General features: G+C 44.4%; 1 protein-coding gene and 1 long non-coding RNA gene across 7 annotated transcripts in view; one reads left to right on the top strand and one right to left on the bottom strand.

Annotated features, from left to right (window-relative positions):
* Positions 1-219: 219 nt before the first annotated feature.
* On the bottom strand, positions 220-12,168 carry LOC116447205. 2 transcript variants are annotated; one of them, XR_004241515.1, is made up of 3 exons: positions 11,005-12,168; positions 2,289-2,370; positions 220-1,479 (listed from the first exon to the last, which is right to left on the bottom strand). It is a non-coding gene; the product is annotated as an uncharacterized LOC116447205 (long non-coding RNA). The 2 variants fall into 2 exon arrangements; XR_004241516.1 differs by having other exon boundaries at positions 11,989-12,168.
* A 199-nt stretch (positions 12,169-12,367) lies between these two features.
* RREB1 (ras responsive element binding protein 1) overlaps positions 12,368-20,651 on the top strand; it is a 122,235-nt gene continuing 113,951 nt past the window's right edge. The window contains exons 1-2 of one of the 5 annotated variants that reach the window (XM_032116068.1): positions 12,368-12,496; positions 12,591-12,790. In XM_032116068.1, the coding sequence (XP_031971959.1) occupies positions 12,751-12,790 (40 nt within the window). In that variant the 5' untranslated portion in view covers positions 12,368-12,496; positions 12,591-12,750. Of the gene's footprint in view, positions 12,497-12,590; positions 12,791-12,848; positions 12,868-13,214; positions 13,563-20,651 lie in introns of those variants that run through there. The other 4 variants (XM_032116031.1, XM_032116041.1, XM_032116059.1 and 1 more) reach the window with 4 other exon arrangements.

The raw sequence follows: 20,651 nt of genomic DNA, 5'->3' as shown, positions 1-20,651 counted from the left end.
GGCCTTTCTACATCTTGCTGGTTAGCTGCCCTCTCACCACCCCAGTTCCTTCAGCTGTGCAATGGTGCTCCCAAAACTGTCTGTTTTACTATAAAGTGAGTTAAGATTCTTGGTGAAGAACATGACATGAAATTAGACAGCCAGAGCTGTTGCAAAAGTGTTACATATGAGTATCACTGCACGGAGAGCTCTGCAGCACCTTATTAGTACACACAAAGCAGCAGAAGTTTATTCAAGGTTAGCATCTTCTACTCTTAAGCTTGGCTATGGTAGAATAGCATCTTAGATAAGAAAATATTTGTGCAGCATGATATCATTACTGTGGTCTTCTTCAGATCTTGTCAAGATCCTGGCAGAAATATTTGCAATAAGGGAGAAAAAAAAGCTATTTCTCTTTTAGCCAGTTATAAACCTCAAGACAGTCTATACTTACGAGGAAGTACTAAATGTTGTACAAACAGCATCTCTTCCTTTGTTCTCTGAAATCAGGATGGTTTCTAGTAATTTAAGTGTTACTATTTTATTACTAAGTGCTTCTGTATATCTCTTAATATTGTACAGAAAACTGATAGTAGGTGAATTACACAGTTTTGGAATTCCTTACAGTTGGGTATATCAGCATTTCTGTAACTTTATCTTTTCTTGGAGCAGGCCTCAGAAACTGGTCTTGTAGGATGTAACAAACGTTGAATAATTGAGGAACAGTTTTATAAGCACTTAGATCTGTCAGGTACGCTGCTTTATTTTCTTGCTGTTGAATATGCCCAGCAAGACACTGAGGGGTTTTTTATGAGAAACACAAAGTAACTTGGAATTCAAATCCTCCCAATTAAAAAAATAATAGTAATTCATTGTACTGGATCATGTAAACAACTTTGATACCAGAGACACTGCTCCTTAATTTGATATCTGAATTTATTAATGAATATTTTCAGTTTTGTTTTTAAAGCAACTGAAATGCACATGCAGATATAGGGTTCTGGATAGGGGAGGAAAGTAATTATATTGCATCTTCACTCTTCTCCAACTCATCCCCTAAAATATGATTTTCGACCAAAGCAGCAGTCTGTGTAAGATGCACAACAGTTGTACATGTTGTACATTTTATTAATCTGAAGCTGAGCCTTTTCATCCTTACACCATTTTACCTCCAGGTCCTGTCCAGGTCAGACACAGGTTTTCCAAAGAATGCCCCAGAAAGCACTGGGTGGATGATACTATAATTCTATATATTCCTACAATGGACCAGTGTGTCCGTGTAATGGGATCGGGAATTTTGCTTTGGAGAGTTAATGTGAATGCCAAGTGATAAATAAAAGGCTGAAATGAAAAGTAGGCCCCAAAGAATGGAGAGCATTGTAATAATTCAACATTTATCTTTCTAACTGTGGGTGCTGTGAGGTCTGCAGGAAGGATGAGGACGAGGCACAGCCAGCAGAGAGCATGCAGCATCGTCACCAAGAGCAGCTTGCCAGAATCCTGCAAAGACACGAAGCGCACGGCTATTCACTGCTTTATTTAATAACTCATGGAGCCTTGTGATATTCAGAAGTATTTGGCAAACATCTATTATTACTGGACTGTTTAAAGGTGTTTGCAGGTCACATTTACAAGGGGATGTCTGTTACACAGGATTATTAACAGCTCTCTTTGCTGTTCTCTGCACACTAACCCCTTCCCACTGTACCAGGAAGCTGTATTCTGTTCTTAGATGGCTGACTCCATCCTCTAATTTTTCATGCATACAGGCTATAGCAGAATATCTCTTTAGAAGATGATTTTTTCATTCTGTGTGCAAATCATTATTGGTGCTTGATAATCAAAGAAGACCTTACTAAAATAATTTTTCAAATTATCCTAAACATTACATAAACACCTCTTTACTTATGTCAATCTTCTTTAAAGTTCAACCTATTTCTTCATTATATTACTTGTATTCCTGAAAGCCTTTTCTTTTGTGTTCACAGCAATCTTCCTATCTCCCTTTAATCACAGTGGCCTCCTGCACTTTCCTCAACTGTTTAGAAGTCATTGGGAAGAATCTAACTTGTTTTCTTAGTGCTAGTTTTCCAAGTACTTCAACATGCTGCAGCAAATTTTTCAAACTGTAGAGGCTTCTAAATGAGTATTTCTCACCAAGTTTCACTTTTAAACTAATCCCAAGATGCAGGAAAATATTTCCATTCATTTTCATCCTATTTTCGTCAGAGATTGCAGAACTGGTTATATTCATCATGCTATTAATTTTTAAAATGGGATTACTAGTTTGGCATCTAATTCGTACTCACATGCTTAAGTTTCAGGGTTGCTCAGCAGCCACAGAAGCAATGAATGTGCTCAACATCTCTGGAAATCAGGCTGTGTAGGTGCCTAGAAAATACAGAATCAAACAGCTGACTACAGGCATCCTAATTAGAAAAAAAAACCACCCTTTTTTTAAAATTTATTGAACATGGGTGAAGTATTGGTTCCTAGCAGAAATAGAGCATATGACTTAATGGATCTCATGCTCATTCAGAAGTGGCAGATCTGATATGTATATTTATGATGTCTGGCAAATGAAAAGATTTTTCTCTTTAAAAACTGAAATTTAATTACTAATCCTACAGTCTGATTTTACATGTTTGTTTCACTTTTTAAAGTCTAAAAAATGTAGTTTTATGTTCTGTAAAGTTTGGGGAGAAACAGCTGGCAGTGTGAATGGTGACATGATGTATTTTACTGATCCTGGAATCTTAGTTTAGCCCCTCCTAATTACATGAAGTTCCCTCTTCTCACATAGCCCTGGGATAATTGGATGGTATGACATTCCAAAGCCTTTGGGATGCTAAAATAATCATGCATTAACCCTATAAACATTCTTGTGCTTTGATGTTCTCACCACTTAGCTGCTAGCTGAATAATTACAATTCACTTGTGATCAACTTTCATATGATAAGAGTGATAGCAAGGGTAAAGAGGATGAAAAAGTTGCAAGACACTTGACATGTGTTTTTAGTTCATATGAAGAAAGGACATCAATGGAGAGGAATTGATGTGGAGCACACCACGCAATTAAAGCTTTTGGTCCCCATTTCATTGCTGGAGGGAAGTGGGGTTTGTGCTCGGTGGTGGGGAGCAGCCACAGGAACTGGTTGTGGCTCTCTGGCTGAGATAAGTTGATGCTGTTCCCTTTGGCAAATCATTGTCTTATAAATTCCTCAACGCTTTGTTCGAAGTACAGCTGTGTTTCAATAATAACTTATTTCTGTATAATTCCAGTTCAGTGGTTTTTATTACATATGCTGCTAACATTTTCACACGAGTACCCCAGCTGTACAGCAGTCCTCTGCAGTCAGCACTAGCCCAAAATCATGCCAGGAACTGTCTGGATTAATTTCCATGCTACCAAACTTTTGGATACTGAACTATGATACACTACTCCCATCTTACTTTCTCTTCAGTCCATTGTTGTCCTAGCTCTCCAAAACTCACCACTTTTATGCCAATTTAGCCTCAATTTACTGCCACAAGATTTTGCTGCAGTTCCTATTTACATGCAGTATTTTCCAAGTACCAAGTTTTGCAACAGCTGTCAGTTTCCAGATAGGAAATCTGAGCCTGCTCATTCTTTTCCAGTGTGGTTGGGTAATGTGGTGTTCATCATAGGACAGGACTAATGATACCAGCTCTACTGAATCACCGCATTCAAGCTGGCACAGGGAATATTTCCTCTCTTCTGCTGTGTCAGTAACCTGGAGTCTAGACCAGGAACATCATCTGTGGATCTGTCTTTGAGATTATCCCCCAAAAATTGTATGGACTGTGGTGAATTGTGTCCATTGGCTGGTGGACCAGGGATCAACAGAAAAACATCAGGCAGGAGTTTACTGATTAAGTCTGTGCCTAGAGAACAACAGACCAGTTCTTCTGAGGTGAATCACTCCCATTTACAGCAGAAACCACAGTTCTGAATCTCAAGTCACATAGGAGAATATTCACTACACAGTTCTTTATTGCATATAACCATAGCAAAACTCTATAAATACCAGATAAAAATAAACAGGAAACAAAAGCAATCTTACTTTTCAGTCAGAGCTCTCATGCAGCTTTCTAGCCTTATTTAGCATGTGTGTATGTGTATGTAGGGGGATAAGCAATTGTGGGAGGGCATTAGTGTCCTTCAGCAGAAGGTCCTCATCTTTACGTGAGGACCACTGCTCTGAAGGCTCTAAGGTGAATTGACCACATTCATTTTTATGTGTATTTTAAATCAGGCTTTACATCCAAACCTCAAGAGGTAAGAATACAGTGCTCCAATCCACTGTGCCACTGGACACCTTAGCAGTGTTCTCCTCAGCCTCCTCCTGGATTGTCTGCTGTGTAACTCTTATTCTAGTGACGTTAGGCTCTACCCTCAGGAATTCTCTTGGGATTTTTTTTTTTTGTTGTTGTTTCTTTGCATTTAACCATTTAAAAAATCATTTTGCTGAACTATTCAGGCTGCTCATTTGCACTCTAAGAATTACCTTCAGCCACTTCTGCAAGGGAAAGGACATAGAGGAAAACAGCCTAACGAAACAAGCTCAGAAGGTGAAGTGAGTACATAAGATTGTTCAGGAAATTATTAGAGAAAATCTTATTTGAAGTTGCCATTTAATCAAAATGTATAGCTCAGAAGATTATTTCTCTGCTGAGTTTAGAGCGCCACAGCAGTCTAGTACCTCTTCACAAGAGATTTCAAGAAAAATTTTGCATGACTGTTAGGACTTCAGGATATTTTCATAGACATTAATCCCAAGAGATTTAATCCTTGCTGTAAACACTGATTGCAAGATGAAAATTGGGAGTTTAAATGTCTTCTGCCCTTTCTAGTTACTTGGAGTTCTTTTGAGGAAAAGGCTGATGTCTGTGCCCTGTTCTTAGAAATCATTTGTTTCAAGAGTTGAGATTTCCATACAGTGAATCATTTCAGGTAACAGCACTCTTGCGCTCATCTTGATAATAGCGGTTTAGGGTTTTTTTCCTTTTCAAGTTTCATTTCAGTTTGAGCACAGTCCCTTCTGACCACCAAAGTAATTGGGGAAAAAAAAAAAGTTTATCTATCTACCAAATCTTTCCTCCCTATATGCTCACTAAGAGAAGTTTCACCTTCTTTGTATTGCACAGAAGGGAAGAAGATTATGGGGCATATTATCTGTTATCCAAATTGAAGACAGGAATGCAGAAAAATTTGTTGAGAATACTTTCTTCTCAGGAATTCTTTATTTAGAAACAAGTGAATGTTGAATGATAAATAAAGGCAAAAGGACTTAAATGCTCTTATCCACATTGCCCTAATATTGAGACACTTTGCCATTACTGAGTTTTCTTTTTGTAGAAGCAAATACTTTCCTGTATGAAAGCTTCAGAAGTTATCTAAAATATGTCTGTATCTTACACCCCTCTGGTCTAAAAAGCTATCTTCTTCTGCCAGGAAAAACCTTGTGCTGACAGTTTTTGCTGTGGTTGTGGAAGTCATGTCAGTAGAAGAATTCCTTTTTACCTCTCTTAATCGTGTCTCCATTATGGACAATCTGTTAGTAGAGCATGGCTGTTTTGACATGCAAAGAGCTCTCCTGGTGTAGTTACACCCCTATACGCTGCAGCAGAGGTATATCTACCCCCAGTACAATTTACAACAGCAAAACTGTGCTTTTGCCAGCATGGCTTATCTTATCATTGTCTGAATGACACAAGCTGTGCTGGTGAAAGTATGGTTCTGACTGCATAACTCTGAACATTCACTGCTTTTGGTAGCGCAGCTCTGTTTCAGCCTCAGTTGCAAACTATATCCCTTTGCACATCTGATCAGTGTAAATATGCCCACAGAACTTTATGGAATAGACCTGACCCAATGCAATTTTGCTTCTGGTTTAAGGAGGCACAAAGCACAATTTAATAGGTACAAAAGCATAAAGACTCTTTTCATGCTCATTTACCTGAGCCCCACCGTTTTCTTCTGCCTCCTCCTTGATTCTTTGCCTACTGCATCCACTGGCCATTTTTTCCTGGTAATTCTCTCCTCTTCCCCATATCCTATCACTGCAGCCTCCCCCAAGTTACATTAATCTCTGCCCTTGAAGGTTGTCCTGCTTTTTCTTTCCCTGCAGGGTAACTGCTTCCTTGCATACTTTCTTCATGACTGCTGCCTCACTTCCTATTTCTTCACTTCTGTGCTGCTTGCTGGCCCTCTCTGCTGCTTTGTGGGTGCATCTCAAAGCATTGCTTACCATCTTCTCCCTGGGCTGCTTGGTTTCCTTCTTCCCTATCCCCTTTTCTACTTGCACCCTGTAAGCTATAATTAGCTGTGGCATGAAGTTAAGAAAATAAAAATGTGGGCTAGAAAAATCAAGAGAAATGTCGTAACAGCAAAATCAGCAAGGTACAGCCCAAGCTCCCAACAGAAACTGTTGAATTCTCCATAACTGAGGATACTTAGAGCTAAACCAAGACAGTACTGAAAAATATACTGCTTAGAAAAATACTTGTCAGCCTCAGAGAATGGATATCAGGTGTTTTCCATCTCTAGTTTGATACCAAAAGATAATAAGTGATGCTTCAGCTGGATATTTGCACCTTCCTTTAGCTGCCGCTGTATCCTCTGGTGCTATTGCAGCCCTTTGAACAACTGAACATGAAGTCACTGTTAACATGAGCCTTTATTTTGTTTGTGAGAGGTTTCAGAATGCACTCTCCCTAGCAAATGAGACATGGGGAAACACACAGCTGGCTTGCTACTTGCCTTCAGGAGGGAAAATAATCACATTTAAGCTAACAATCAATTAGGTGTGAGAGGCTGGGTGGTCAATAAGAATGAAACATGTCAGTACCAAATCACAAGCTGGGCATTAAACACTGACTTCTTTTTGCACACCTGTGTTTTTTTGCATTGCCAGGCAACAAAAGCTGCTGGGCAACAATGCAAAGTTTTAAAACAAGTGAAAGTATTGCAGTGGGTAGTTTTGCTTATTGTTCTTTTACCCGCTCCGTCTCTACACAGACACGCTTGCACATGGATTATACAACCTGTTTCTGAGGCTCTACCTTAGTGATCACAGAACTGCTTGAGAATGTAAATGTCAAACATCTGCCTGCTAGTTTTTTCATGCTATGTTTTTAAACAGTCTATTGAGGAATAAGTAGGCTGTGCCGTTCCAAAATTTGCAAAGTAATTAAATCTGCAGGAGGGAATCTTACTTAATTTTATTCATTTAAAACATACTATTTTTAAATACTCCTCTTTAAAGAACTTTTGTTACTAAAACTGTAATAACACTCTTGTGCCCCTGTTGTTTGTTTTGGTTATAAGGCTGAAGGATATGTCAGTTGACTATCCCTTTAGCCATTCACAGTGTATCCTGAAAGAATAGGTTTAGGTTGGTGAACTTCCCCTGAAAGGATTTAGAAACACTGGTTATTGTTACAATAGTTTAGGGGAATAGTTTATGCTACTTTTTACATCCTGAAAATTAGAGCTGAGGAAAGGGACTAGTTCATCAAGCTGGTCCAGTCCCAGCAGCAGGGCTGCTCTGCATTGTGTCCATCTGCTGGAGACTCCCACAGTGAAAAGAGAGAAGGAGATGGGACCAGCAATTATTGCAGCCAGAAACTTCAAGCAGTCCTGCAATATGCCCTACAGGCTGTGATCTATGGGGGGAAAAAGTGGTGTGGGTTTCAGAAACACTATCTTCATATTTCCATATGAATCCTTAGCCAAGAGGTAGTCTTGGCTGGCTAGGTGAGTCAGATCAAGGATTGTTTTGCACTGTTGAAATGTCTCAGAGCAAACAGGGAGCGAACACTTACACTCGATCTTTTCTTTTTGCTGTTTGTTATCGCTAACATACTGTCTGCTGGGAGCAGTCACCCACCAGAGTGGATGGCTTTCTGCCTGGAGAACTACACCAGGATTTTGGGGGAATACTGGTTTTAATTCCAGCCTTGTCACTACCAGCCTGTTGGGATGTGAGGGAAAGTGCTTAAGCATGCTGGGATACATCAGCTTTTTCACTCTGTAAAGGCTAATCTTAAAATAAGTTTGGACTAAAGCTTTGGCCTTGCTCATCCAAAGCTGCCCTTGGATATAGTGGGTGGGGTTGTTGCAGGAGCAAGTTCCACCACTCCCTTGTTCCTCAGCTGCCCAATTTCCAGAGGCCAAGGTAGCTGAGCACAGTGGTGTATCACATTTCCCTGCATGGGGAAAATGGGAATGCTGTAGGATGCTCTGTCTTCAGACAAATGCTCTGAGAGAGTTTGCAGCTTATGTGATATGTTATTCTGTGTAGTTTTCCAGTGCACAAATTCATCAGGTTTAATTTTCCAAGCAATTTATAGGAAATATATTTAATTGAGCTTTCCCCATTTTACTTTGTATAATTACCCTGCCTCTATGGTGGTCACATTTGTCAGTTCTGCATTAGCTCTTAAGGGGTTCTTGACTCAAGAAACCTCTGTCTCAGTTGGAGGAAAAAAACCCTCTAAGCAAAAAAAAATCAACCCGTGAGGAGACTCAGCAGTGGCATGTTTGTTCATTTAAAGAAATAACTGGTTGAAACATAAAGGAAGTGCAAGAATTTCTTCTGGTCTTAGGTTTTATAAAGACTTATTTCTCAAAGCCCTCAGGGCTGTATTCTCTGATCCTCCAAGCAGCCTTTTCCCTGTGTTAGTATTTCAGCCGAGTTCTCCCTCTTGGCACAAGTGAGGACATCAGGAAAAGGATGGCAGCAAGAGGACTCCGGATGCTGTGCAGGCACAAGCTCAGGCAGGGCATGGGGCCTCAAATGCTTCTGACATCCTCTGTGGCTGGACAGCCACACATCAGGGTGAGAGAGCTGGAGCTTGGCAGCTGCCCTCACCCAGCAGTCATGAGGTGTTGTAAAGTCAGGGCCCTGTCGTGAAGTCCTGCCTCTTACCATATAAAATACTCCTGGTTAGTCATAGAACTGCCTTACTCCAAGCTGCTTTGGCTGAAAGGGATGTGTAAATTTGCAAGAAATTACAGTAACTTCTAAATACCATGATCTAAACCAGAGAACATTGATAGTGTCTCATAAGATGGGGGAAAAAAGGTTTTCTAGCTAACCTTTAACTTCTCTCTTAATGCCAGTGTTAGCTTTAGTCTCTCTGCTTTAAGACATCCTCAAGTTGTGGCCTTCATATATAAGCTACATATCCTGTTTTTCTTCTCTCCTTGAATACCTTTAATCAGCATCTCTGATATTTGAACTGTGGGTGGGGGCCAAGTTGTCCTTTTCTTGGGACCACAGCAGGTGGCTTTTGTCACCAACATTGCTATGTCACCCAGTGGTGTCAATGAATTTGGTAACACACTAAACACCTTCACAAAACTATTGTTTTTATTTCTACTATTGTTCATTGTATTTAACATCACTGTGAAGGATCAGAGAGGTGTGTGAGGGTTACATAGAAGCTAGAGAAAGGCTTCTGGCCCCTTAGTGTGTTTACCATCACTGTGGGTATTCACATCTCAATATCCAGAAAGTACAGAAACTATGAATAGTCCTAGGAGAAAAAATGCCTTAGTCCTTAGCCTGTCATGGAGTGGTCAGAGGAGATGGGATAAACCCCAGTAATGCAAATGGTAAAAAGTACAGAGTGAAGAGGATAGCTCTGTCATGTAAGTCATGTAACATTTTGGGAGAGTTATTCACAGAAGTGGGGTTTATTAGACAAGAATTACCTCTACCTTCTCTTTCACTGTAATAAGTAATAAAAAAGGAACCATTTGCTCAAAAGTTCACATTCAGTACTAGACCACAGTGGGTTTTTACCCCTCTAATGCATTATAAAAGTTCAAATGACAGAAAGCTGGAAAACTGAATTATTTTGCTTTCTCTGGCCCAGCCATAGCCCAGAATTATAATTAATTCCTAAACTGTTAAAAGACATATAACTTTTTATTATTTTATAAACACTGGTCGTTAATGGGGTTTTTAAGTTATTACATAACTTTTTTTCATCACTGGGTTTTTTGTTGGTGGGTTTAATTTTTAGTATTAATGTAACGCATTATGTACTGGTTCATCCTTCATTCCATCTTTCTGAAGGAACAGGGATGCTAGAAACATAAATGCTATAAAAAATTATCTACGTATTTTCTCCAAGCACTAAAATAATTATTTTTTTCCAATGTGACCTTTACATTTCCACCTTTCTGGAGCAGATTTCAGATGCTGAATTGAGAAACACTTGTACTTCTATTCCATCTATCTGCTTGCTAAACTTCTCACATCGAAGGGCTCTTAAGAACCTCCAAAGTTAAAAAATACATCGAGGGTGGGAATCTTCACGTGGAGGTAGTCCAAAATGCCTCCGAGACTATTTCTAGAAATATTAGGCAGAGGTCAATGAGACATGCATTGCTAACCTCCAAATATGATTACCCATTCAGGAATTGTCACCAGTTTCAATTGCAGCCACTTGTGTAAATGGCTGTGCAAACCAGGCCCAGTCTCCATGAGTCTGTATGTGTGTGCCAGGCAGGCTTCAATCACAGCAGTCTTCCAATATGAACTGAATGTTTTAAGGGCTGAGCCTGAGATGGATAAACTGCTCAGGTTTTTGATTAATTGGATGCCTGACTGCAAGAGATACCAAAGTGAACATGCAAGCTGGCTATAAAGCTGCTGAACTTACCAGCAGTTCTGACACTGCAGGTTAGGAGGTACAGTGGGGACAGAGATGAAAAGGTTAAAGACACTTTGCTATCAGTTTATTTTTAACAGCTTCCCGTGATTGTTTTTTCATAAAATAAGAACCTTAGAACAATGAGAATGTGCTTTCTCATGTTTGTTACTAATATTGTGGGGTAAACTATGATATTGCTCTGCTGTCAGTCAGCAAGTGTGCTTGGGTAGAATTCAGTATTGAACACAGGTGACAAAAATTCAGCCTGCAGAAACCACTACAACAAACATACACAGGTTAAAGCTGCAGTTTCATGTTCTGAATACACGTGTGTACCTTTCGGTTTTGCAGTTGTGGCATTTCCAAGTTCCAATTCGCCGGACCTGCAGGTGCTTTACTTGGGAGTCCAGAAGGGGAGAGGATTATTGCTGATATGAATCACAGCTCATGTCTTTGAGACAGGACCTGTGTATTCCTGGCTTGTATGCCTTTATCAGTATTTGAAAAGAATGGTGCAAATGAAGTTAATCATGACATCTTACAGGCAAAACTGTGAAAAGAGTCAGTTGAGGGCTTACTGCCACATACCTGGAATTTAGCCTCCTTTTCCATGGGAAGCCCTTTTCAATCAGGAGATAGGATACCATGTAAGCTGGCACAAACCTGTTGCCTAGAGGCCATGACTTCATTTCTTTAAAAAACAGGCAGAGAGTCCAGGTTCCACCTCACCAATAACATCTTTAAAAGGCCTAGTTTTTGTAGCTCTAGATATAGTGTAAATAACCATTTCCTTAAAGGTAAACTGATTCCTCCTATACTCATTAGGGCAGTCCTCTGAAGCAGTGTTGGTTTACTTTTCTTTTTTTCCCTATCGAGCTTTCAGGATGGAGTATTGCCAGGTATTTTGTTTTTATGTACTGTTATTATTTGTCACACAACTCTAAACTGGTACTGGCTTTACAGTGAAATCCTCACGACTCTGAGCACCTCTCCATCACTTGTTGACTCTCCTACACCTTTGAACTTCCACTGCAGGGAGAGTGACAGGAAGGATGGTGCATGCAGTGCCGTGCACAGTGTTAACTACCTGTACGTGCGAGCAGCCGCATGTCGCCTGTGACTAGACACAGCATTTGCACCTCCTGCTCCTGTGATGTTCACGGTCCTGTTAAATTTAACGTGTCCTTTAGGTTTGGATGGATGACTGACCCCTGCGGGGACCCAAATCGCGCAAGGACGAAAAGTTTCTGAGGAAACAAACATAACCAGAAGCTGACTCCTGCCCTCGGAGCAGCGGGCTGCTGCCCGCGGCCGCTGTACCTGGTGAGGCACCGGGCTGGGAGGCGGAGGAGGATGCACAGACATTTCCACGGCAGCGGAGAGCCCCGGTGAATTCCTTAGAGCCGGCAGCGAGGCACCGCCACCGGCGGCTCCGGATGCGCTCCAGCCCCGAGCCGGGAGAGCGGCCGGCTGCCGGGGGACACGCACGCCGGGCCGGGAGCGCGGCCGGCCAGGCCCGCCCGGGAGAGCCCCGCGGGCGCGGCCGCCGGAGCAGCGGGAGGGCGCGGGGCGCCGCGTGGCACCTGGCCGCCCCCCCGCTCCCCCCGCGCCTGCCCCGGGCATCCCGCTGCTGCGCTGCCGGGCGGAGAAGGGAGGGACGGAGGAAGGGTGGGGGGGAAAGTTGTGCTCACTCCTCTCCTTGGAGGCGCCCCTCCCTCCCCGCGACGAGGGCGAGTTAGAGATGCTATTTGCAACAGGCTGCTGCTGCCGCGGTAGCGCGTCCCCGGGAGAGGAGCCGGAGCGACACGTGATGTGTCTCCTTATCAGGGTGCGCGGGGCAGCGCGGGGGCGGGCAGGGGGCGGGGGCGCCCGCGGAGCGCGGCGCGGCGGGGTCCCTAACCGTGCCCATCTCTCCCCTCCAGGGAGGCGCGGAGGACGGGAAGTTAGCGCGGAGTTGATGAACTTTGCACATCCACAGAAACGCCATTTTGATTCCTTTTTCCGGAACAAGTTTGCGGCTCCCTCCCGTGCGCGCTCCCCCCGGCGCGCCCCCGCGCCCCCCCGGCGGCCCATCCTCCCGGCATGTCGCGGCGCAAGCAGCCCAGCCCCAGCAAAGTCCGGCGTAAGTACCGCGGGGCTGCCCGGCCGCCGCGCTCCCTCACAAAGGGCAGGAGCGTGCCTTAACTCCGGAGGGATCAGGTTGTTTTTTTTTTTTTCTCTTCTTTTCTTTTTCTTGGGGGGGGGTGGGGGAAGAAAGAAAGATGAGGAAAAATAAACTTCTGGGAGGGGGCAGGCGCGGGGGTGAGGAGGTTGCATCGTGTCGGCTGGTCGTGCGACTTACTTAAAAAATGAAATGCTTGTTAGAGGGGGGGGAAAAGTTTCCTTCAAAAAAAAAAGGAGGAAAAAAGTTTGGCTGGCAGCGGTGGAGATGATGATGAGTTCGTGTAGCCTCCCTCTTCCCTTCCCCCGCTCCTCCCTCTCCTCTCCTCCCTCCGCGGCTCCTGGCTTTTTTTTTTTTTTTTTTTTTTTCCCCTTCCCTGTTGCAGACTTTCTACCAACCAGCGGCACCAGCCGCGGCGTTTTGCCTTCAGGACCTGATGCTCATCCATATTAAACCGTCTGAGCTCAGGAATCCGGCCAGATCATCCCCCCCCTCCTGCTGCAAAGTTTATTTTTAACCAGCCACCGCCACAATTTGGATGGGGCTGCGAGGAAGCAACATCTTCTAGCCCGGCTCGCCCCCGTCTCCCGAGCTTGCCTTTTAACTTTTCCTTCGGGCTTATTTTCCTGCCGGCGGTGGCGGCGGGTCCCGCGGCGGCCCCTGCCCGCTGTTCCCGGCTGGGAGGGCCGCGCCGGAGCTGGGAAGTTGGGATGAAGGCGCCCCTTCTTCGCAGGTAGAACCGGCTTGCGCCGCGCATCTCTCCGCTGACTTTCCGCTCCCCCGGCAGGGCCGGACGGCCGCGCCTGCCTTTCCTCGCCCCCCTGGTACCTCTCCCCTCTCTTCTTTAACCCTTCTTTCTTACTTTATTTGATTTTTTTCGCCTTTCCTCCACTTTCTCCACCCGCCCCCCCGCCTTCCTCCCCCCCGTCCCGGTAGGGACGTGCGTGTCCTTTCCCCTCCCGGCCTGCGCGGCGGGGGCGGGGGGGAGCCGTGCCTGGGGAGGGCGGGGGGCGCTGCCCCCCGTGGGTCCCCCCCGTCCCGCTGCCTTTGTGCGGTGCCAGGAACATATCCCTACGCGGCGGGGCCAGCGGCGGGCAGGGACGCCTGGGCGGCGTCACCACTACAGGAAGGAGCCGGGCAGCATCCGAAGCTGAGGAGGGGTGTCCGGGCCTTCGCCCCCCTCAGCCCCATCTTGGCGGGGGGGAGAAGCGGCGAGGCAGAGGTGACCTCCCCCTGCAGTGGCGGTGTTTGAGGTGAAAACAAAGTTTGGGGCGGTGCGGCGGCCGCCCCCCCCGGCGCGGTGCCCTGTGCGGATGGGAGCCGGCCGAGCCCCGTCTCTGGGCGACTGCGCTCCCTCCCCATCGCCGTTGCTACGGGCCGGACACCCCCGGCGGCGCCGCGGGGGCCGCGCTGAGGATGCGAGGCAGCTCCTCCTGCCCAGTTCGTAACACACGGGCTCGGCATCCCCCCCCGCCCCATCCGCCCGGGGCGAGGGGGCGCGGGGGTCGCGGGCCGGGCCGGGCCGGGCCGGGCGGGGAGCGGGGCGCGCCGAGATGCTGCAACTTTTTTTTTCAGCAGAGGAGGGAGGGCGGTGGATTGAACTTTGTCATGTCGCAGATAAGTTTCCTTTGGCTTCTTCTCCCTGCACTTCTCCCCCGCCTCCCTCTGCACGCACGCTTGGGTTTTTTCTTTTTTTTTTTTTTTCGTTCTTAAATAATTTTCACCGTTTCACCTCTCGGCTGCGATATCTTCGCCTGCTCGGCATCCTCGCGGGGTTGCGCAGAAGGAGGAGAGCGCTTCTCCTGGCTCAGCACATTTCCCTGCCCGGGCCGCTCTGCTCGGCTGCGCACCCCGCGGAGGCCCGGGCGCCTCCGTGCCCCGCCGCCCTCCCACGGCCGCGCCGCGGTGTCCGGCCCGCAGCTGATGCTCTGGTGCTGCTCGCCGAGGAGCCAGCATCCTGCCCGGGAGCCGCTGGGCTGATTGCTGGAGGGAAGGCGGGGGGGAGACCAACCATTCAGTTTTAATCCCAACTCCCTCTTTCGCCTGTCTTCTCTTGGAGATAAGATCAAGTGTATTTACTTATTCGAGAAAGTAAACATCTAGTTCAGTGTGATTTGGGGGCAGTGGTCTAGGAGAGACAGCAAATGCAGTGGGTGTTTCCTCCCATTCCAACATCCAGCTCCATGCCTTTGAAAATAAATTGCTTATGAACAAGAGGAGCAGTTGCTAAATAACACCGTGTTGTCACCCCTATAGCGAACAGTAGACAGCTGTTAGGATGGCTGAAGTTTTTTCGTTGAGGTCGGTCGTTTTGACACAAGCACCGAGTTTTGTTACCGCAGTTCCTGTTTTCCACAGGGTCAGCGTGTGTGAAAGGGATGCAGTGACTCAGGGTCAGGCCAGCCATATTTGTTTTAGGTTTTAATTTTCTCTTTGAAGACTTAAGGGTATATAGTCTTTTCTTGGTGTGCCTGCATAATGCCGATTAGCCTTAACGGGAGTTGGGTACATCCAGGAAAGAATAGGCCCTTTTGTTTGTTAGAAACCCAGAAACAGCATGAATCCATCATCCAATCAATCAGAGTACCAGGGCTCTCCCTCACCTGCCGGCAGAGATGCATCCAGCCTCTCATGCTTCAGGGCAGCTGTTCTCAACTGAGTGTGGCCTCTTTTGCTCCCTCACCTTCCTCCTCCTGGCATTCGTATTTGGAACTGAATTCCTATCATGAGTTGGAAAAATATCATCCTTTAAGTGCAATCGAGTAAACTTTTACTCTGCTTTCATTTCACAGACAGCTTCTAATTGTCAAAGTGTTGTTTGCTCATCAGAAGTGACTATTTATGTAGCCACTCTTACACACTTCTTTTGATAACTAACAATCCTAAAGAATATATAAATATATATTTGGCTTGGTATTAAGACATAATATAGCAGGCTGTTTGTTGACTGTCTTTCTGGGTTTTTGATTTGCTTTTTTTTTTCCCGCCTGGACCTGGGTGTTTGAAGCTTTAATGGCAGATTTCAGTGTAATGAAGCATCTTATTCTGACTTCACTCGCCAGGTTGTGTGCCCATTCTTAACTCTTTACAATATTCAGTGACCCTCTGACCAAATGGCTTTTTGTTTTGATTGAGGATTGGGAGATAACTTCAAGTTTCAAAACTGGGAAAACAGAATCTCTTCATTACCTGTTCATAGTATGTGTGATCTCCTTTGGTATCCCCACAGACAAATGCAGTGTTTCCCAAAGCATGCAAACATTGACTTCTGTACTGCTTTCCTCACTCCTTAAGGATATTATCACTTTGCCTATGTTGAAGTAACACTACAGTCATAACAGTAGCTTGACTTTAGTCTGTGAAACTTTCTGCTTGAACAGAAATAGTTTGAATTGCTCTCAGTTGGATTGGATTTCTCATTTAAATAAAAACTGTTGAGGTACTTACATTGTATATAGATGAATCTCTTTGGTTATATTCATTATCCCTTGTAAAAGTAGGTGGTGCTTAGAAGGTCATAGGATAAGTGTTGCTAAGCAGCTAAACAGAAGGATGCTAAAATTAACCTGAGTGTTTTTGAAAAGGATTCACTTTTTAAGTTGCAATAATTTTTTAATTGACTTAAAATACACCTTTTGCTAGTAAGACATCTGAAAAAAAATACTTAGATGCATAACTAAAGCTTTCCAGGGGACTGTGTCAAATGTTCAAATTATCTACATACAGGAGTAATTCTACCCTCCCTCAGTATGCCTAGATTTTACTAACATCGGGCCCTCAATTTGTGCCCTTAGCAAATGTCCTTCCAGAGTTATCTGTTGCTCCAGTTGATGTATATTGGATAGCAGCCTGTAGGGACAGTCTTGGGAAAAAAGAAACTGCAGAGGTTCCCCAGGAACAGGCAGAAAACAAGTAAATCCTGTTAGTCTGAAATCTATGCATGTGTGGAAAAAGCCCCTTTTAACTTTTTGATGAATGATGCCTAAGTTTGGAAATCTCTGTTTTAGGTGTACACTCTTAAAACATGTGAAATCATGTCTTCTTCTTTCAGCACGGTAAAGGTTGTTTTGAAATGAGTGTATTACTGGACCGTGTTACTAGACCAGTTTGCGACGGCTGCCTTGTTGATATGGTAGCTTCTTTCTTGGGAGATAATTGTCTGTAGAGGAGGATGGTAGTGCTGCTTTTCGTTCTCCCGATGGTAGTGAGAATACTTGCTGCTCTCTGTCTTTTAGCTCCTTTCTGAATTCAAGCAAGATGGACAGTCATAGGGTTACAGCTTTAAAATATGCCTTTTCAACAGTATTCTACATCTTGGAAAAGGGCCAGGAACTGCTTCATGTTCTTTTGAGAACAGCTTTATCATGGATGGTGCTCAGGTACCCTGCAGCTTTGCTGGAAAGTGTCTTAAGGAGCAGATGTAAACTTTGAAGGTGAGAAGGAATTGCCTTCTGAGACTGTGCAACAGCTTTTTTCTTGCTTTGGGGTGGGAGATTTGACTGGACTAATTGTTCAGCAGTTAAAACAGATTTTCTTTTGGGGAGCCATATGAGGAATCCTTTCTCTGCGTGCGTTGTTTTATTTTATTTGGTTGGTTGTTGCTTTCTTTTTAATATCCTACATAAACCAGCACCTATGGGAGCTGTGGCTCCCCCCGTCTCCCCCCACCCCCCCTGCATATTTAGAAGAATCTTTACAGGCAGTGATTTCAAAGGCAGGACTTGGGTATTTTTGGGAATGTCACTCTCGGTGATACACTGAAAAGTTAGGTATTTGTGTGGAGCCAGGACTGGCTTGAAACTTGCAGAGCTTTGCCAGGCCACGTTTGGTTATCAGTGTTTGATTACAAATGAACATAGGTGAGGTTGGCTGAGGTGGGAAGTGCTGGCTCTGTTCTGGGGTACTTCTGAACAGGAATTTCAGGAGCATTGACTCTTTGTTCTTCTTTGGTGCAAGAAATCTGATGATGGCTTATCTTTGATGTCTGCCAGTGATGTTTTTCCCACCTGAAGGTGTTCCCTCCACCTCACCCTATACCACTCTGTTTTGAATAGCAACATTTGAGGGCCAGTGACTTAAAAGAGTGCAAACTTCTGAGACAGCAGTACCACAGCATCTCACCCTCCTTCCTTCAGCATTTTACTTGAAGCAGGGTGAGAGAACTTATTTAGAGCTTGTGCTAATGCTTTATTAGAAACATTGAGAGTAGAAATAATTGCCAGCTGGGGCATATGCTCTGGGCTCCTGTTGGGTGGCTCGTACGTGTTGTGGCGGAAAAAGGTTGGAACAAGGAAAAGGGCCTGGACAAATGGGAGAAGAGTCAGTGGGATACTTGGCTTGTGGCTGTGCTGGTATGAAACCTGTTAGAGCAGCCTCCTGCAGTCAGAGAGGAATCGTCCTGATGTCACTGAGCAACGCCTGGACCTGTGCTGCCTTTAGAAACAACACAGGCCTTCAAGTGTATCCTGCTTTTTCTTTTTTTTTTTTTTTTTTATAATAACATTTCAGCTTTCAGGTTGGCCAGCCTAGCAATCAATAAAGGTCGTTGCCTTTGACTAGCTACTGTACAAGAATACGTAGTTGATGGGTGGTGACTGTTTATTCAGAGTGATTCAACTAAGTAAGGCTAAGGGAATCTGAATACCTCTTCAAAGATGTAGAGAGAGGCAGCTGTTTCAACAACAGGATTCATCTGCAGTCCCAGCCATCCACAGAGGTGTTACAGCAAGGGAAAAGAAAAACTGTCAAAATCCCCCAGGGCGTTGTTAGGCTTCTGAGCTAAAACAGGTATTCCAAGGACCATTAGAGAGAGAGGCCTTTCAGGCCTTGATGACCTCTTCTGTCTCCTTTGCAGGTCTTCCCGTAGAAGCATGTGGAATGCAACTTTCAAATTAGTTTTCCTGCATCTAAGCTTCCTGAGTAAAAATGTTTTTTATTTAATCTTATTTACTTATATTATCTCAAGATTTTGAGAGATCCTTTTCCTTTTGAAGAAGACATCCCCACATCCTGCTCTCTGAAATTTCTTTGAAGATCCATTTGCACAAGGGATGTTATTTCTGTAGGCCTCTGAAAAAGTGTGGGAAAGGTGCTTGCACACAATGGCCAAGTGACTTCACAGTGTAATTTCTGTCAGCTCTGGGTAAAAAATGTGTTAAGCATCTTGGAAATTTTCTGTGGTGATGTGCCCAAGTGACTTGTTAATTTGGTTCTAAAAGAAAAAGGTATTTTGTGATTAATAGTGGAATGGCCAGCCTCTCATACATGTAGAACTTCTCCACTTGGCATCTCCTGGTAGATACTTCAACAGGTGTTAGGATGTGCTTTCTTGAAACAGCACAAATGTACTCGTAGGTGTTTTAGGAATGGGGGCTTGCGTCATCTGTCCTTTGAAAATGGAGGATGATCAGCCGCTGACAAACTTTTTTTAGTTAATTTAGGTATGTGCTTCCTGTCTGAGGATGAGAGAAACAAAAGTTTGCGTTGAAGTGTAGCTGGCCTTTGCTTTTATTGTGTGTGATTAGCTGGCTTTAACTGGAGCCCTTGTTAGTCCTGTTTCATACAGCAGGTGATGTCAGTGTTCAGGTGTATCGGTACCTGGGAGTGCTTTGCTCAGAACTCTTGCATCACAGCAATAAACACTGCTGTGCTCAGGCTGGACTCCTTCACACTGGTAACATTAGGGCTTGGACAAGGGAGAACTGCTTTGGATTTTGCTCCAATGTGCAGCACTACTTCCTTCTTAATTTGAACCACTCACAGTTTTGGGTAGGGGAAAGATCCTGGTTTAAGTTCCTCTTTTTGTTACACAGACTGTATTTTCTTCATTAAATTAAGGTCATCACATCTCATTGCTCTTTGTGTTTTGAGAACATGAAAAACATCCAGGTCATGAATACTTGTGTGCTGTTCCTCATTCAAGTGTGCATTTTTTTCTGATGTTGATGCAGTTGCCAGTGTATTGAGGAAACACACGAGGTGTCTGTGGCCTCTCATGCATGTGCTCCCCTGCCTCATCCCCTCCTTCTCCCCAAAAGCATTAAGGTATCCTGAATTGGTCTTCAGCTGGATAGCTTACAGTACAGCTCACATACTTAGCTGTGTGTACATCCTTATGCTTTGGGTGGGAGGAAGGAGGGCTGCAGAAGGAGGCTTGCTTTCTAAGCAAGACGCTGAAGGTTCAGGAAGTGGGCACATGTGCCATAGAAGCCAGCTGTAAAAGAGCTGTAGCTGGATTACTAAGGGCTTCCATTTGTGAGGTTTGACTGTATTTTCCAGGGGAAGAGCTAGGAGTGCAGTGACAAGTGCTTCTCTACACAGATGTAGCTTATGTCTTGTATTTAGTTGGAGAGTATATTTCTTTTGGTCTGTTTTTCTAACCACTGCAGGTATAACTTATTTTTCTTTCCTTATCAGATGGCCCAGCCAGGTGTTGCTAAGTACATCCTACTATATTTCCAAGTAAGGTTCAAGACTGTGGTCGTTGGCAACTTCTGGAACAAGCCTTGGAGCAACTTCCCAGCCTTTACAGCAGATAGGTGTCTTTTCTGCTTGGTAAGATCTCCTGTCAGTCTCGAACTGTCAGGAGCCTGACTGTCCCTGTTGCAAAAGGGTAAAGAGAGCTGGATCACAGTGCCCCAGTTTCCCTGGTGTGAACTTGCTTTATTGTTGGAAACTGGTTTTGTTCAAAAAGCGAAGAATTTATTTTCATATCAGTGTTACCTACACTTTGTGGGAGAAATATTCTCCATCCTCTGTCTCCATTCTTCCTTTCTGCAAAATGGCAGTGTCTTTTTGCTGAGCGTGCAGTGGCTCGCCAAAG

Source organism: Corvus moneduloides, chromosome 1, assembly GCF_009650955.1.
Source record: "Corvus moneduloides isolate bCorMon1 chromosome 1, bCorMon1.pri, whole genome shotgun sequence".
Classification (NCBI taxonomy): domain Eukaryota; kingdom Metazoa; phylum Chordata; class Aves; order Passeriformes; family Corvidae; genus Corvus; species Corvus moneduloides.
Note: the sequence above shows the minus strand (reverse complement) of the source record. Positions and strands in the feature narration are given on the sequence as shown.